Consider the following 19,100-nt stretch of genomic DNA (forward strand, 5'->3'; position numbering starts at 1 on the left):
GAAAGAAATGAAAGATGATACAAATAGATGGAAAGATATAACATATTCTTGGATTGGAAGAATCAACATTGTGAAAATGACTCTCCTACCCAAAGCAATCTACAGATTCAATGCAATCCCTATGAAACTACCACTGGCATTTTTCACAGAACTAGAACAAAATATTTCACAATTTGTATGGAAACACAAAAGACCCCGAATAGCCAAAGCAATCTTGAGAACGAAAAACGGTGCTGGAGGAATCAGGCTCCCTGACTTCAGACTATACTACAAAGCTACAGTAATCGAGACAGTATGGTACTGGCACAAAACCAGAAAGGTAGATCAATGGAACAGGATAGAAAGCCCAGAGATAAACCCACGCACATATGGTCACCTTATCTTTGATAAAGAAGGGAGGAATGTACAGTGGAGAAAGGACAGCCTCTTCAATAAGTGGTGCTGGGAAAACTGGACAGCTACATGTAAAAGTATGAGATTAGATCACTCCCTAACACCATACACAAAAATAAGCTCAAAATGGATTAAAGACCTAAATGTAAGGCCAGAAACTATCAAACTCTTAGAGGAAAACAGAGGCAGAACACTCTATGACATAAATCACAGCAAGGTCCTTTTTGACCCACCTCCTAGAGAAATGGAAATAAAAACAAAAATTTTACAATGGGATCTAATGAAACTTCAAAGCTTTTGCACAACAAAGGAAACCATAAACAAGACCAAAAGACAACCTTCAGAATGGGAGAAAATATTTGCAAACGAAGCAACTGACAAAGGATTCATCTCCAAAATTTACAAGTGGCACATGCAGCTCAATAACAAAAAAACAAACAACCCAATCCAAAAGTGGGCAGAAGACCGTAATAGACATTTCTCCAAAGAAGATACGCAGACTGCCAACAAACACATGAAAGAATGCTCAACATCATTAATCATTAGAGAAATGCAAATCATAACTACAATGAGATAGCATCTCATACCAGTCAGAATGGCCATCATCAAAAAATCTAGAAACAATAAATGCTGGAGAGGGTGTGGAGAAAAGGGAACCCTCTTGCATTGTTGGTGGGAATGTAAATTGATACAGACACTGTGGAGAACAGTATGGACGTTCCTTAAAAAACTACAAATAGAACTACCATATGACCCAGCAATCCCACTACTGGGCATATACCCTGAGAAAACCAAAATTCAAAACGAGTCATATACCAAAATGTTCATTGCAGCTCTATTTACAATAGCACGGAGATGGAAACAACCTAAGTGTCCATCATCGGAAGAATGGATAAAGAAGATGTGGCACATATATACAATGGAATATTACTCAGCCATTAAAAGAAACGAAATAGAGCTATTTGTAATGAGGTGGATAGACCTAGAGTCTGTCATAGAGAGTGAAGTAAGTCAGAAAGAGAAAGACAAATACCGTATGCTAACACATATATATGGAATTTAAGGGGAAAAAAATGTCATGAAGAACCTAGGGGTAAGACAGGAATAAAGACACAGACCTTCTAGAGAATGGACTTGAGGATATGGAGAGGGGAAGGGTAAGCTGTGACAAAGCGAGAGAGAGACATGGACATATATATACTACCAAACATAAGGTAGATAGCTAGGGGGAAGCAGCCGTATAGCACAGGGAGATCAGCTCGGTGCTTTGTGACCGCCTGGAGGGGTGGGATAGGGAGGGTGGGAGGAAGGGAGACGCAAGAAGGAAGAGATGTGGGAACGTATGTATATGTATAACTGATTCACTTTTTTATAAAGCAGAAACTAACACGCCATTGTAAAGGAATTATACCCCAATAAACATGTTAAAAAATAAATTAAAATAAATAAATAAGTAAAAGAAAAAAAAGAAGGGCACTACATAATGATCAAGGGATCGATCCAAGAAGAAGATATAACAATTGTAAATATCTATGCACCCAACATAGGAGCACCTCAATACATAAGGCAAATACTAACAGCCATAAAAGGGGAAATCGACAGTAACACATTCATAGTAGGGGACTTTAACACCCCACTTTCACCCATGGACAGATCATCCAAAATGAAAATAAATAAGGAAACACAAGCTTTAAATGATACATTAAACAAGATGGACTTAATTGATATTTATAGGACATTCCATCCAAAAACAACACAATACACATTTTTCTCAAGTGCTCATGGAATATTCTCCAGGATAGATCATATCTTGCGTCACAAATCAAGCCTTGGTAAATTTAAGAAAACTGAAATTGTATCAAGTATCTTTTCTGACCACAACGCTATGAGACTAGATATCAATTACAGGAAAAGATCTGTAAAAAATACAAACACATGGAGGCTAAACAATACACTACTTAATCACGAAGTGATCACTGAAGAAATCAAAGAGGAAATTTAAAAATACCTAGAAACAAATGACAATGGAGACACGACGACCCAAAATCTATGGGATGCAGCAAAAGCAGTTCTAAGAGAGAAGTTTATAGCAATATAATCCTACCTTAAGAAACAGGAAACATCTCGAGTAAACAACCTAACCTTGCACCTAAAGCAATTAGAGAAAGAAGAACAAAAAGACACCAAAGTTAGCAGAAGGAAAGAAATCATAAAAATCAGATCAGAAATAAATGAAAAAGAAATGAAGGAAACGAGAGCAAAGATCAATAAAACTAAAAGCTGGTTCTTTGAGAAGATAAACAAAATAGATAAACCATTAGCCAGACTCATCAAGAAAAAAAGGGAGAAGACTCAAATCAATAGAATTAGAAATGAAAAAGGAGAAGTAACAACTGACACTGCAGAAATACAAAAGATCATGAGAGATTACTACAAGCAACTCTATGCCAATAAAATGCACAACCTGGAAGAAATGGACAAATTCTTAGAAATGCACAACCTGCCAAGACTGAACCAGGAAGAAATAGAAAATATGAACAGACCAATCACAAGCACTGAAATTGAAACTGTGATGAAAAATCTTCCAACAAACAAAAGCCCAGGACCAGATGGCTTCACAGGCGAATTCTATCAAACATTTAGAGGAGAACTGGTACCTATCCTTCTCAAACTCTTCTAAAATATAGCAGAGGGAGGAACATTCCCAAACACATTCTACCAGGCCACCATCACCCTGATACCAAAACCAGACAAGGATGTCACAAAGAAAGAAAATACAGGCCAATATCACTGATGAACACAGATGCAAAAATCCTCAACAAAATACTAGCAAACAGAATCCAACAGCACATGAAACGGATCATACACCATGATCAAGTGGAGTTTATTGCAGGAATGCAAGGATTCTTCAATATACGCAAATCAATCAACGTGATACACCATATTAGCAAATTGAAGGAGAGAAACCGTATGATCATCTCAATAGATGCAGAGAAAGCTTTTGACAAAATTCAACACCAATTTATGATAAAAACCCTGCAGAAAGTAGGCACAGAGGGAACTTTCCTCGACATAATAAAGGCCATATATGACAAACCCACAGCCAACATCGTCCTCAATGGTGAAAACCTGAAAGCATTTCCACTTAAGATCAGGAAAAAGACAAGGTTGCCCACTCTCACCACTCTTATTCAACATACTTTTGGAAGTTTTAGCCACAGCAATCAGAGCAGAAAAGGAAATAAAAGGAATCCAAATCGGAAAAGAAGAAGTAAAGCTGTCACTGTTTGCAGATGACATGATACTATACATAGAGAATCCTAAAGATGCTACCAGAAAACTACTAGAGCTAATCAATGAATTTGGTAAAGTAGCAGGATGCAAAATTAATGCACAGAAATGTCTTATATTCCTATACACTAATGATGAAAAATCTGAAATTGAAATCGACAAAACACTCCCATTTACCTTTGCAACAAAAAGAATAAAATATCTAGGAATAAGCCTACCTAAGGAGACAAAAGACCTGTATGCAGAAAATTATAGGACACTGATGAAAGAAATGAAAGATGATACAAATAGATGGAAAGATATAACATATTCTTGGATTGGAAGAATCAACATTGTGAAAATGACTCTCCTACCCAAAGCAACCTACAGATTCAATGCAATCCCTATGAAACTACCACTGGCATTTTTCACAGAACTAGAACAAAAAATTTCACAATTTGTATGTAAACACAAAAGACCCCGAATAGCCAAAGCAATCTTGAAACGAAAAAAGGACCTGGAGGAATCAGGCTCCCTGACTTCAGACTATACTACAAAGCTACAGTAATCAAGACAGTATGGTACTGGCACAAAACAGAAAGATAGATCAATGGAACAGGATAGAAAGCCCAGAGATAAACCCACGCACATATGGTCACCTTATCTTTGATAAAGGAGGCAGGAACGTACAGTGGAGAAAGGACAGCCTGTTCAATAAGTGGTGCTGGGAAAACTGGACAGCTACATGTAAAAGTATGAGATTAGATCACTCCCTGACACCATACACAAAAATAAGCTCAAAATGGATTAAAGACCTAAATGTAAGGCCAGAAACTATCAAACTCTTAGAGGAAAACAGAGGCAGAACACTCTATGACATAAATCACAGCAAAGTCCTTTTTGACCCACCTCGTAGAGAAATGGAAATAAAAACAGAAATAAACAAATGGGACCTAATGAAACTTCAAAGCTTTTGCACAGCAAAGGAAACCATAAACAAGACCAAAAGACAACCCTCAGAATGGGAGAAAATATTTGCAAATGAAGCAACTGAAAAAGGATTCATCTCCAAAATTTATAAGCAGCACATGCAGCTCAATAACAAAAAAAACAAACAACCCAATCCAAAAATGGGCAGAAGACCTAAACAGACATTTCTCCAAAGAAGGTATACAGACTGCCAACAAACACATGAAAGAATGCTCAACATCATTAATCATTAGGGAAATGCAAATCAAAACTACAATGAGATATCATCTCACACCAGTCAGAATGGCCATCATCAAAAAATCTAGAAACAATAAATGCTGGAGATGGTGTGGAGAAAAGGGAACCCTCTTGCACTGTTGGTGGGAATCTAAATTGATACAGCCACTGTGGAGAACAGTATGGACGTTCCTTAAAAAACTACAAATAGAACTACCATATGACCCAGCAATTCCACTACTGGGCATATACCCTGAGAAAACCATAATTCAAAACGAGTCATATACCAAACTGTTCATTGCAGCTCTATTTACAATAGCCCGGAGATGGAAACAACCTAAGTGTCCAGCATCGGATGAATGGATAAAGAAGATGTGGCACATGTATACAATGGAATATTACTCAGCCATAAAAAGAAACAAAATAGAGCTATTTGTAATGAGGTGGATAGACCTAGAGTCTGTCATAGAGAGTGAAGTAAGTCAGAAAGAGAAAGACAAATACCGTATGCTAACACATATATATGGAATTTAAGGGAAAAAAAATGTCATGAAGAACTTAGCGGTAAGACACAGACCTACTAGAGAATGGACTTGAGGATATGGGGAGGGGGAAGGGTAAGCTGTGACAAAGCGAGAGAGAGGCATGGACATATATACACTACCAAACGTACGGTAGATAGCTAGTGGGAAGTAGCCGCATAGCACAGGGAGATCAGCTCGGTGCTTTGTGACCACCTAGAGGGGTGGGATAGGGAGGGTGGGAGGGAGGGAGTCGTAAGAGGGAAGAGATATGGGAGCATATGTATATGTATAACTGATTCACTTTGTTATAAAGCAGAAACTAACACACCATTGTAAAGCAGTTATACTCCAATTAAAAATAATAAAAAATAAATAAAAACTAGTTCTTTGAGAAGGTAAACAAAATTGATAAACGTTTTTCAAGAAAAAAAAGGAGAGGACTCAAATCAATAAAATTCGAAATGAAAAGGGAGAAATTACAACTGACACCACAGAAATACAAAGGATCATAAGATACTATTACAAGCAACTATATGCCAATAAAATGGACAACCTAGAAGAAATGGACAAATTCTTAGAAAGCTACAATCTCCCAAGACTGAAACAGGAAGAAATAGAAAATATGAATGGACCAATCACAAGTAATGAAATTGAAACAGTGATTAAAATACTTCCAACAAAAGTCCAGGACCAGATGGCTTCACAGGCGAATTCTATCAAACATTTAGAGAAAAGTTAACACCTATCCTTCTCAAACTCTTCCAAAAAAGTGCAGAGGAAGGAACACTCCCCCAAGCTTTTTATATGAGGCCACCATCACCCTGATACCAAAACCAGACAAAGATACCACAAAAAGAAAAGTACATGCCAGTATCATTGATGAACATAGATGCAAAAATATTCAACAAAATAGTGGAAAACCAAATCCAAAAATATATTAAAAAGATCATACACCAGTATCAAGTGGGATTTATCCCAGGAAATGCAAGGATTCTTCAATATCTGCCAATCAATCAGTATGATACACCACATTAACAAACTGAAGAATAAAAACCATATGATCATCTCAATATATGCAGAAAAGGCTTTTAAGAAAATTCAACACCCATATATGATAAAAGCTCTCCAGAAAGTGCAAACAGAGGGAACTTACCTCAACATAATAAAGGCCATATATGACAAACCCACAGCTAACATCATTCTCAATGGTGAAAAGCTGAAAGCATTTCCTCTAAAATCAGGAACAAGGCAAGAATGTCCACTGTCACAACTTTTATTCAACATAGTTTTGGAAGTCCAAGAAATAGAAGGAACCCAAATTGGAAAAGAAGAATTAAAACCATCACTGTTTGCAGATGACACAATATTATACATAGAAAATCCTAAAGATGCTACCAGAAAACCACTAGAGCTCATCAATGAATTCGGTAAAGTTGCAGGGTACAAATTTAATACACAGAAATCTCTTGCATTCGTATACACTAAAATGAAATATCAGAAAGAGAAATTAAGGAAACAATCCCATTTACCATTGCATCAAAAAGAATAAAATACCTAGGAATAAACCTACCTAAGGAGACAAAAGCCTCTACTCTGAAAACTATAATACTCTGATGAAAGAAATTGGAGATGACACAAACAGATGGAAGGATATACCATGTTCTTGGATTAGAAGAATCAATATTGTCAAAATGACCATACTACCCAAGGCAATCTACAGATTCAGTGCAATCCCTATCAAATTACCAGTGGCATTTTTCACAGAACTAGAACAAAAAATCTTAAAATTTATGTGGAAACACGAAAGACCCTGAATAGCCAAAGCAATCCTGAGATAGAAAAACAGAGCTCGAGGAATCAAACTCCCTGACTTCAGACTATACTACAAAGCTACAGTAATCAAGACAGTATGGTACTGGCACAAAACCAGAAAGATAGATCAATGGAACAGGATAGAAAGCCCAGAGATAAACCCACGCACATATGGTCACCTTATCTTTGATAAAGGAGGCAGGAATGTACAGTGGAGAAAGGACAGCCTCTTCAATAAGTGGTGTTGGTCATGCCATGTAATTTTAGAGTTACACTAATGTTTACTAGAAAATCTAAAATACCTGAGCACTTCATGCCTGAAACACAGGACTGTAGCTGAGTAAATCCTTGGCCCAAAAACAATGGATTTTCCCTCCAACCTTAGAAAATACTAAGTATCAATACTATGTAATTAGTACATACATAATACTTAGTACATACACAATACATATATAATTAGTAAGTACATAATACTATGTAATTAGTATTAGAATATTTCTATTTTCATTTTCACAATTAGTAAAAAATAAAATTAAAGGGTAGAAAGAGTATACTCCTGGCATCATTATAAGCTTAATATGTGAATTTTGATAACCATTTTTAAAATTCATGTTCTAAGAAAATTAACTGTTTTTAAATATTTAGAAGACCAACTTCAATATCTTGAAGGCAGTGAATTCACTGTCATATCTAATTATAAGTAAAAACAAAACCTTGAATGTAATTGTGAAGTTTTGGCTGATACCTATTATTGGATGCCCTTCATGCTATCCTGTGCTCAGATGCTGAGCATGCATTTAGGGTAGAAAATAATAGCTTATTGTCACAATGAATCTTTTATCCATAATACGCATTTTGCCTTACCAAAAAAGCTTACAAAATTGTGCTTATTCCTTATGATTTAGTTGGTGATTTGTTTATGTCTTATTTTAAAGAAAGTGCTGTAAATACTGATCTCTGAAATAGGTATTTAAATATTGCCTGTCAATACAGCCGATTTTTTTCTTTAAATGTAAATAAAATAATGCTCTTCCAATAAATTTGCTTTCATTATTTTTAAATCAATAAAATAATGCAAATATCATGCTCAAAAAAAAAAGTGGTGCTGGGAAAACAGGAAAGCTACATGTGAAACAATGAAATTAGAACATTCTCTAACACCATGCACAAAAATAAACTCAAAATGTATCAAAGACCTAAATGTAAGGCCGGACACTATAAAACTCTTAGAGGAAAACACAGAACACTCTTTGACATAAATGGCAGCAATATCTTTTGTGATCCACGTCCTAGAGTAATGAAAATAAAAACGGAAATAAACAAATGGGACGTAATTAAACTTAAAGGCTTCTGCACAGCAAAGGAAACCATAAACGAAACAAAAAGACAACCCACAGAATGGGAGAAAATATTTGCAAATGAAGCGACTAACAAGGGATTAATCTCCAAAATATATAAACAGCTCACGCAGCTCTATGTCAAAAAAAAAATAAACCCAATCAAAAAATGGGCAGAAGATCTAAATAGACATTTCTCAAAGAAGACATACAGATGGCCAAAAAAGCACATGAAAGATGCTCAATGTCACTAATTACCAGAGAAATGCAAATCAAAACTACAATGCAGTATCACCTCACACAGGTCAGAATGGCCATCGTCAAAAAGTCCACAAACAGGGCTTCCCTGGTGGCATGGTGGATAAGAATCTGCCTGCCAATGCAGGGGACACAGGTTCGGTCTCTGGTCCAGGAAGATCCCACATGCCACAGAGCAACTAAGCCCATACGCCACAACTACTGAAGCCCTCATGCCTAGAGCCCATGCTCCGCAACAAGAGAAGCCACCGTAATGAGAAGCCTGCGCACCGCAACGAACAGTAGCCCCCGCTGGCTGCAAATAGAGAAAGCCACGCACAGCAACAAAGACCCAATGCAGCCAAAAATAAATAAATAATTAGATAAATAAATAAAACTATTATAACAATTTGTGGACTAAACTAGCAGCAAAATTTGTAAAAAAAAAAAAAATCTACAAACAATAAATGCTGGAGAGGGTGTGGAGAAAAGGGAACCCTCCTACACTGTTGGTGGGAATGTAAATTGGTATAACCACTATGGAGAACAGTATGAAGCTTCCTTAAAAAACAAAAAACAGAACTACCATATGATCCAGCAATCCCACTCCTTGGCATATATCTGCAGAAAACCATAATCCGAAAGGATACATACACCCCAATGTTCACTGCCGCACTATTTACAATAGCCAGGACACAGAAGCAACCTAAATGTCCATCGTCAGAGGAATGGATAAAGAACATACCGTATATATATATATATATATATATATATATACAATGGAATATTACTCAGAGAAAAAAAGAACAAAATAATGCCATTTGCAGCAACATGGATGGACCTAGAGATTATCATACTAAGTGAAGTGAGACAGAGAAAGACAAATATCAAATGACATCACTCATATGTGGAATCTAATAAAAAAAGATACAAATGAACTTATTTACAAAACAGAAACAGACTTACAGATATCGAGAACTTACGGTTACCAAAGGGGAAACGTGGGGGGGTTGATGAACACACACACACTACCACATATAAGATAGATAACCAACAAGGACCTAATGTATAGCACAGGGAACTCTGCTCAGTATTCTGTGATAATCTATATGAGAAAAGAATCTAAAAAAGAATGAGTATATGTATAACTTAATCACTTTGCTGAAAAGTGATTCACACTTCAGTAATCACACCTGAAACTAACACAGTACTGTAAGTCAACTATACTCCAATAAAATAAAAAAATAAATTAAAAAAAAACCCAGGCAGTCTGGCTCCAGGTCCAGAGAATGTTCTAGGCCACACTGCTGCTCTCCACCCATGCTGGAGCATGGACACCTATGTGATGCTATCCACCCACCAGCCTCGCTTCCTGTGTCTCTCCTGTCTTTCTTCACCAGTAGTTCCCAAAGATGTGGTCATTTGGGCAACAGGCAGAGGTAAGCAGAGGCTAGAATACTGACAAGAAAGGAAAAACTGTCTGCCTTCTGGGATTTGGTGGGAGAGCCAAGCTGCCCCTGCCCACAGGGGTGGGGCCCGATGGGCCAGTCAACGGTCCTGAGCACAGTATCCTGGCCCCTCTGGCCAGCCTGAGAGCGGCCTGGGTTGGTCCGGGGACACAGAGCCACTGTTCCCTCTCACTTCACTTACACCCAGCAATGAACCACATGAGTCCACATGCTCTTGTTGAGCTAGTAAGATGTCTGAAACATTTTTAAATTAGTTATTTAAAATCCAGAGATTTCATATAAAAATCTGGATTCCCAGCCTCTCTTAAAAGAATCCACAGATCTCGTGGCACCTGGCCGGAATTCCCAAATGGTTACACTGACGGAGTTCAGTGGCACTTGTGCCCTTTTGATAGCCCATGTATTTCCTAATTCTCCACAGACCCCACCATTCGCTATTGCCTCACATCCAGTCCACACTTCACTCATGTGGATTTGCCAGGTACTCACCTCTTTTGCTTCAACCTCCATGGCACAGACTACCCCCCAGGGCCAGGATGAAGTAGGAGACTGGCCCTGACTCCCAGAAGGTAGAAATGCGAAACCAGGCCTATCGTGACCAGAGACATCTGCTAGGACCTCAAATGAGCAGGCAGAGAACATACAGGGGGAACTGCCCATATGCAGAGGGTCCTCAAGAGGGGAAGAAGCCAGCCTGGCACTGCATCCCTGGCACCTGCCTCCTGCCTTCCTCCCCACTCAGGCCCCTGCTCTGTCCTTTTCACTTCCGCTTTACCCACTATGCGAGCATCCCGAATACATCTGCTTTCCTGCTGCCTGGCCTGTGCACAGGAGGACTCTTCCCTGTTCAGTGTGTGTAAAATTCTTATTAGCCCTTGGGAACAGCTCAGGTGTCCCCTCCTATGTGAGCTGTCCCAGATCCTCCCTTCAGCACAACCACAGTGCTCTTGGGCTCCCTCCCTGGCCCTCTACCACTGACCATGTGAAGACACTCGCCTCTGCACGGATCCTCACTGGGAACCAGCCCCTCTCCCCAGTCCTGAGCCAATGCTGGGCTTGGAACAGAGTTCAAGGAGCACTGAGCGAAGGAGGGTGGACACACAGTCCAGGACAGTCTGTGGTCCCAAGTTCATGCACTCAGCTCCCCACCCTCGGCTCACAGTGACTGAAGGCCATAGTCAGGGAAGAGAGACACTGAGGAAAGGAATTCTAAAATTCTCTCTAGAGATTCACAACGCTTAGGTAATTCCATCCAGCCTCCTCTTGGCCCCAGCCCTTCCTACTCTCCCATTTCCTGTCCCCAGGACATCTGCTGTCTACCTGTCCATTCATTCATCCATCCATCCATCCATCCATCCATCCATCCACCCTTCCATCACTCTTGCGTTTGTGCCCCACCCTGTTCTAGGTCCTAGAGGATCTCAGAGCTGCCCAGAGGGCTAGAAACATGTAAATCCTACCACGGGCTCCTCTGCTGAAAACCCCTTGCTGCCTCCCTCCTCCCCACCCAGGATAAAATCCAAACTTGGCAGGCAGAGAGGCAAGGGCCTGCCGCCCTCCCTCCACCAGCTTCTGGGGCACAGAGTCTGGGCCCGGCAGAGGGCAGCTGCTGCACGGCCAGCCCCGCTGTTCATGCGGTGCCTGCGGTCAGGCGGCTCCCACGTCTCTGAAGCCCTCTCCCAACCTCAGCTCAACCACTGCTTCCTCCTGTGAAGCCTTCCAGACCACTCTTCCAGCCCCCTAAACAGGGCTGTGAGAGCCAGGAAATGGAAGTCCACAGGCTCCCGAGTGCTTCTAAACAGAGGCGATTTAGAGGAGGAGGGAACATCAGAATTGGGGTCTAAGAATGAGCAGGAGATAGCCAGGCAGACAGGCGGGGTGCTGGGGGCGTGCATGAGCAGAGACCCCAAGGCAGACCATGAGCGGGGGCCGGGGGGGTGTCTGACAAGGGCCCCAGGGGTTGGAGGGTGGGTGTGAGAGAGCCTGACTGAAGAGGATGGGAGCATGGCAGCCCCCAGTCCTGACATGGACCATGAGCCCTGGTGAGCACTAACCCCATACATGGCTCAGGGGCTCTGGGAAATGATGAGACTCCCCCAGAGGCCCTCCAAGCGCTGAGCCTGGTGAGAGCGCTGAGCTAGGGATAGGGAATGGGAACACAGGTGGCAAGTGATGGTCAAGGCTGAAGGCCACAGAGACAAAGATTCTGAGCCTGCACCTGCACTGGTCTGGGTGCACATCCTGACTACGCCACTGAGGAGCAGAGTAGCCTCCTTTCCTAGATCTCAGTTTCTCCATCTATAAAATGGGGATGATCACACTTGTCTTTAGAGACTGCCCAGAGGCCCTGCTCCCAGCCACCACCAGGCCCAGGACTGACTCCACATTCCTAGCAAGGCGGCGTGGAGCCTTGCATCCGACCTTGTACAGGCTTCAGGTGTGAGCTGCCCCCCTCACCACCCTTGGTGGGGAGATGCTCCGGGAGCCCCATGGGAAAGGCTCATTCCAGCTCAACCTCCCAGGGCTCTGCTCCCAGCTTCGTACCCTGTGCTCAGGCTACAGGTCCGGCCTCCCTCAGCCAGGGGCCTTGCCCACCACTCCCCTCATCAGGGTCTCTCAGCCAGAGCCTGGCAGGGCCTGGAACGGCTGTGCTGAACTTCCTCAGCCCTCCTGGCACGTCTCAGAGGGGGAGCCTTGCCAAGAACCAGTCTCAGTAGGTCTGTCGGATCCCTGGAAACCCAGCCAGTGTGCGGGTTCCTCGAGGGCCCAGCCCACACTCTTCTCCAGTGGCACAGCCGGCGCTTTGTGAGGAAGCTGGCAGAGGCTGCTTTTCCTCTGGATGAACCTGCGGACGGGCTCAGAGCTGGGCCAGGCCTCCTCCCCTGCCAGCTGCTCCCTGGCAAAGCCCGGCCCTCACTCCCCTCTCCCCAGAATCCCAAGCAGGGGCAGGAAGGGACAGGCCCAGCACTCAGCTGACTCAGATCCCTGTCCTGGGTGACCCTGGGCACCGTCCTCAACCTCCCTGAGCTTTGGTCTCTGCCACTTCATGGGGCCGTCGGCAGCCACGGGAGAGCCTACAGCACCAGATGCTTGATAAATGTGGCCTTCTCCTGACCCAGGAGGGCCAGCCCAGGATAGGGGGGGCTCTGCCTGCCCCCGGGTCCCAGCAGGGAAGGGAGGCAGCTGAGATTCCCTCTGGAGCTGATCCCCGAGAGGAGACCTCAGTCTCCTAGTATGGCTCTGGCCATACTAGGGCTCTCTCCAGTTGGGGGGAGAGGCACATAGAGAAGAGACACAATGAGGACAATAATTCTTAAATTCTCTCCAGAGATTCACAAACTGTGGGTAAACCCTTCCTGTTCTCTACTCCCCTCCCCAGGACACTTGCCGTCCTCCGTGCACGCACCCCACGGTTTGTAAATCCACTTTCCATCACTCCCACACTTGTGCCTATGGGCACTGCCCTCCGCTAGGTACTACAGAGCCTCAGCTCTGCTCGGAACAGCTGTAACTAATTGGCTGGGCTGTAGCCAAGTTTCAACAACCAAGAGGCTGAAATCAGCCCAAGGGAGAGAAATAGAGCGAGAGGCAACATCTTGGGGGGGTGTCCTGCCCGAGGCAAGCTGGTCCCCAAGGCAGAAGTGACCCCTACCCTCTGGTGTTCGCCAGCCCCACGCCCAGACACGGGTGACTTCCTGAGGCCTGGAGAGGCAAACGTGGGCTAAGCACTGGACTTGGAGTCGGTAGCCCAGAGCTGGCATCCTACCTGGTCCCCTCAGTAGTGGTGGTGGTGGTGGGGTGATCCTTTGGAAGTTCCCGCGCCCCGGAAGACTAGGCTCTTCATCCCTGCACACGGGATGCCCACCACCCGGGCGGGAGGTAGGAGGAGGCGTCCCAGCGCTGCCTCTTCCCCCAACGCGCGCGCGCCCGCTCCCCCAGCCCGGCGACCGGTCCCGCTGCTGCCCCCCACCCCGCCCGCCCGCCCTCCCCCTGGGCGCCCCGCGGCCCGCCGGCGCAGCGCTGTCCTCGCCCGCGCGTGGGGCCGGAGCCGAGCGCGCTGTCGGCCAGGAACGCCGCTTCCGCTCGGCTTCGCTGGGCGTCCGAACCCCCTCCCGCGGTACCTGGGGCGGCGGCGGGAGCGCAGCAGGCTGGCAGGCGGCAGGGCGACCGCGGGCAGGCGCGGCACCCGGAGAAGGCCCGCGCGGCCGGCATCAGGCCCATGGCGCGCCCGGGCGCGGCGGCGCGGCGGCGGCAGGAATGCCCGGCACGCGCGCAGGTAGCGTCTTGCCCGCCGCCCGCCCCAGGCCCGGACCCTGGAGCGAGGGAGGCAGGGCCTGGGCCCGGCGAGTTCCTGAAACGCTGCTCCTGGAGTCGGCCCCCGTGGCGCTCCCGGCTCAGACCTCTGACCCGCTTCTTCCTAACGCTCGGTGTTGCAAGCACCTGTAGGAATACTAGCAACTTCCAAGGATCCGCCCCTTCTTCCTGGTCAAGGGCTCGCTTTAGGAAATTCCTCTCCCCGCAGAATGGGAGGCAGGTGTTCCAAGTGGAGGCCAGGTGATTTCGGTTTGGGTCAAGCAGCGGGGTGAGTGCCTAGCCCAGTCTACAGCTGGGCTGCTGCCTGTGGAGCTGGCGTTCAGGGCTCCAACCCTCTGCCTTGCCGAGGGGCCAGCGCCCCAGTGCCACGGAGGGTGCTTAGGACTTAACACAAGCGTCTTGTGCAGCCCTGAGCTGTATGAGTATTAATGTCCCATTTTACAGATGAGGCAGCTGAAGCTCAGAGAGGTTTTGTAATTTTCCCAAGGTCACCCAACTAGTAAGTAACAGATCGTCAATTCAAACCTATATTATCTTTCTGCAAAGCCTGAGTTCTTCCCAGAGTAGGATTCTATCCCAGAGAAAAAAACCCACAATCCCACATTTCCAGAGGGTGCAAAGTGTGAGGACCGAGATGGGTGCACAGCTTCAGGCATTCACCAGGAGGGCAGGTGGACAGAGAAGCAAAGCTGGGGCCCTGCAATACCAGAAGAAGGGGTGGAGGTCCCCAGGGGTCTGTGGGCAGAATTCTGTAAGGGAAGGGCTTAGGGGAGCCCTGGGGCTGGAAGGGGTGGGAGCTCATCTGAAATCCAGTGTGTAGGGTAGGGTCACTTTTCTTGCTCTTACTAAGCAGGGCCTAGACCAGAATGAGGCAAGTGAATTTTGCACTTCAGGTGCAAGGTTAAAGGGGGTGCCAAAAATTTCAGTAATCAAGAGAAATATTTTTGCGATATTTAAAAAAATACAAATTAATGCCAAAAAATCCATGAGGAACAAAATATCAAAATTTTAAATAAAGACAGGATGCGACCCTGGACTTGCACAGACTTTGTGAGAGCCTCATTTGCCTCACCCTAATCCCACCCACAGATCCTGTCTTTAAAATTTTGATAGTCTGTTTATCATGGTTGTGGTGGGCTGAACAATGCCTCCCTCAAGACGTCCATGTCCTAATCCCTAGAACCTGTGACGTTGCTACCTTAACTAGCAAAAGGGATGTTGTAGATAGGATTGAGGACAAGAGGTTATACTAGATTATCTCAGTGGGCCTTAAAAAATGGAGGTAGAGGGAAATTTGACTACAGAAGAGGAGGCAACATTAGGAGGGAAGCAGAAACCCAAGAATGTGAGCAGCTTGTAGGAAGCGGAAGAGGCAAAGATCCATTCTCCCCTGGAGCTCTCAGAAGGAACCAGCCCTGACGCCATGATTTCAGTATCTTCAATATCATAAAAATTCAGTTCTTCCGACTGCTGACTTTTAGAAGGGTGAGCAAATAAATCTGTGTTATTTTAAACTGAATTTGTGACAATTTGTTAAAGCTGCAATCGGAAACTAACATAATGGATTTTTTAGCATTAATTTTCATTCTAAAAAATTAAATATTCATCCTGATCACTGAGTTTTTTGGTGCTCCCTTAAATTTTATGCCCCAGGCCAGGGAGGCCCCCTAGTCCTGGTCCTGATGCTAGTGTGCGGGGTGGGCGCTGAAGTCCTCCCGAGTGCTGGGAACGTGGGGAGGGGCTCGGTGCTCTCCCCTCCCAGAGTTCAGGTACACGTGAAGGCGGGAGGGGTGGTTCATGGGGCCAGGGGGCCGTAAGTCAGGGAGTATCCTGCCCTCAACCTGCCGGAAAAGCCTGGAGCCCCCATGGCCCACAGTCCCCAAGGTCTGATCAGCTCTGCCCATGTTAAAGAGAAGGGTCCAAGGGCTCAGGGGAGGCACCTACTCCGGGGGAGGGGGGTCCTCCCAGGTAGGCAGAGGGCTCTGGCAACTGACTTGCTTTCTCTTTTCTGAGCCACGGTTTCCCCACCTGTATGGTCAGAGAGTTAGACTGGCCAATCTCTAGGGAATCCCTCCACCCAACCTCCTGCCCAGATTCCCCGGATGGATGGAGGTCTGCAGCTGCCCCCCATTTAGAAGCTCTGGACTCTGATGCGCACTGCCACAATGAACTCTAGGTTAAACCCTGGCCAGGTCAACACCCACGTCACCTTGTGGAGGTCTTTTTAATCCGTGGGGCCTGAGATGGGGGATGGGTATGCAAAGATAGTCATGAAACTTTCCTCTTGGGGTGGGCCAGGGAGCTGAGAGGCTGGGGATCTGTCCTCTCACACGAGCACCTGGTGACAGGTGACCTCTTGAGCTGGGGTGGCTCTCGTTCCTGGGCTGGGTCCAGGACCTCGGGGACTACCTCTGTCCTCAGTCTTGCCTCCCTCCCCCGTCCCCACACCACTCTTAAGACAACGCAGATCCAGAGACTATGGTGCCTGGCAACAGAGCACCCTTGGATGGGCTCACCCTGGAGGCAGGCTGCCCCTGCTCCCAACCCTGCTGTGTGCTGTTAGCCAAGTTGCCGAACCTCTCTGGGCCTCTCTGTCCCTCTCTACAATATAATTTTGATACAATGAACCACTGTCAAGAGTAGCAAATGGCAAGCATGAGACCCCTTCCTCTTTCCTCTGACTGATGTGGAGGACCAAGGCTGTCTGGGAAGAAACTGCAAGCCAGCGAACCCGACCATAGGACACCCCGAGGGCTCCCGGCATCCTTCTCTCCGGACCCGGCATCCAGCCCCAGGACTCTGGGTTAGAATGCTGGCTTCCTGCTTACTTCTTTGGGACCTGGACAGATTACTTGAGCCTCTCTGCTGCCCAGTCTCCTCACCTGTAAACGGGGCTATAGCAGGACTGATTCCAAAGGGCTATTGTGAGGGTCAGCTGGGGTGCAGAGCCCCGCACGGGGGCACGCTGAACAAACAGCTGCCCTGGAGAGTGGCTACCTCAACCCAACTTCTCCCCTTGCGGCTGGGAGTCACCAGGACATCACGCAGTGCTGCTGGTACACACCTCCACTGGCCTCATCTTAGCAATGACCATGACAAACTCTTCCAGCCCTGGGATCTGAGCTCTTCTTAGCACACACGGAAAGCCAGGCAGGCCCAGCTGCAGGGGCATTTCCACCACAGCCGCTGGGAGGGAAGGCAGACTTAGCGAGCCAGCAAGGTGGGTCAAAGGCAGTTACTTGAGCAGTTAGCATCCTGAGTTTCACAGGAAGCAGTGGTGAGCAGCCCCCTATAAATCACCCCTGCTGGCTTGCCAGGCTCTCGCAAGATAAGGCAGCTGCTCCTCCACCCTGTTCTCCTGGGAAACGGCCCCGGGCTCCCCGGCCGCCTGTCAGTGGGGTCTGTGGCTGGGGGCTATTTCCCCTGTCCTGGGGATCCAAGCTCGAAGGCTCCTGGAGCACTTCAGGGGAGAAGCCTTGAGGGCTGCAGGGGAAGGAGGCCCAAGGGTGCTGTGTACTGACCCATATACTAAGAAGAGGACGGATCTGGCCTCTGTGAGCTTGGGGCTGGATGGGGTCCAAGGCCTGTAGCACCAATTTCTCCTCCACGTGGCATGTGGTCTCTCAGGGCCCACCAGAATGGGCCCAGGGTACCAGGATCAGACTCAAGTGCCCCTCCTGCCGGCTCAGTGACTGCAGCCCAGCCCAGGTCAGCGACAGTCCTATCCTTCCCCTTTTGGAAAGGCTGCCAGGAAAGACCCAGGCCCACTGGCCTGGTGGGTTAACATCCAGGGGAAATCGAAATAAGACTTTCTCTTCTTGAATCTCCCAGAAGGGCTGGGATCTGGAGTAAGTAGTGCTGGGGAGAAGTGGTCCACTTAAGATCTCAGGCTCCACCACTGCCAGCCTGGGCTGGGGTCAGTGACCTTTCATCCTGAATCTGACTGTGCCCTGAGGGCTTCCGTTTGGAGATGTCATTCCAGCAAATACTGGCCACAACCAGCTGGACTAACAAGGTTGCTTTGTGTATCTCCAAGTTGTCCTGAGGCTGGATTTTCTCCAGGTCAAGTGTCCTGCCCTGTGGCTTCTGGGAGCTGCATTCGTCCCCCTCTTTCCCCCATGATTTCTGAGGAACTTAGGACAGGACTGTCAGCTCTGAGGGGGCTCAGGGGAAAGTCTCCAGAGGCCTGTGAGAGCCACACACACATCAGGGTGGGGTCCGGCATGGGCAGCGAAGCTGTGATGGCCACTGCAAGGCTGCCGCCTGGCCCCTCGTGCCCCTCCCCAGCGAGGAGCTGTCACTCTGGGCAAGGACACCGTTCCCATACCAGGCTCCTGGCCCCAGGACTGTCACTCTGTGTTGCTGCCTGTAAGGTTGGGACAGTTGCTAGGCTTTGCTCATCGGTGCCACTGGGTAGGGGGGATAGTTAACATGCTACCAGTTACTGAGCGCTAACCCCGACCCCCAGACTCCTGCATCCAACTGCCCACTCAGGATGCCCACTGCTTTAATGACTAACAGGCATCTCAAACTCATAC

At 46.3% G+C, this 19,100-nt stretch overlaps 1 protein-coding gene across 3 annotated transcripts in view; it reads right to left on the bottom strand.

The window, feature by feature from the left end:
• The window catches only part of ARHGAP22 (Rho GTPase activating protein 22), a 203,285-nt gene that overhangs the window by 28,731 nt on the left and 155,454 nt on the right, over positions 1 to 19,100 (bottom strand). The window contains exon 1 of one of the 3 annotated variants that reach the window (XM_082673078.1): positions 14,370 to 14,472. The exons of the other annotated variants lie outside the window; for them this stretch is intronic. Within the exon in view, the coding sequence (XP_082529204.1) occupies positions 14,370 to 14,469 (100 nt within the window). The 5' untranslated portion in view covers positions 14,470 to 14,472. Of the gene's footprint in view, positions 1 to 14,369; positions 14,473 to 19,100 lie in introns of those variants that run through there. 3 annotated transcript variants of the gene reach the window in all.

Source organism: Grampus griseus (assembly GCF_964374135.1).
Source record: "Grampus griseus genome assembly, chromosome: 16".
Taxonomy (NCBI): Eukaryota; Metazoa; Chordata; class Mammalia; order Artiodactyla; family Delphinidae; genus Grampus; species Grampus griseus.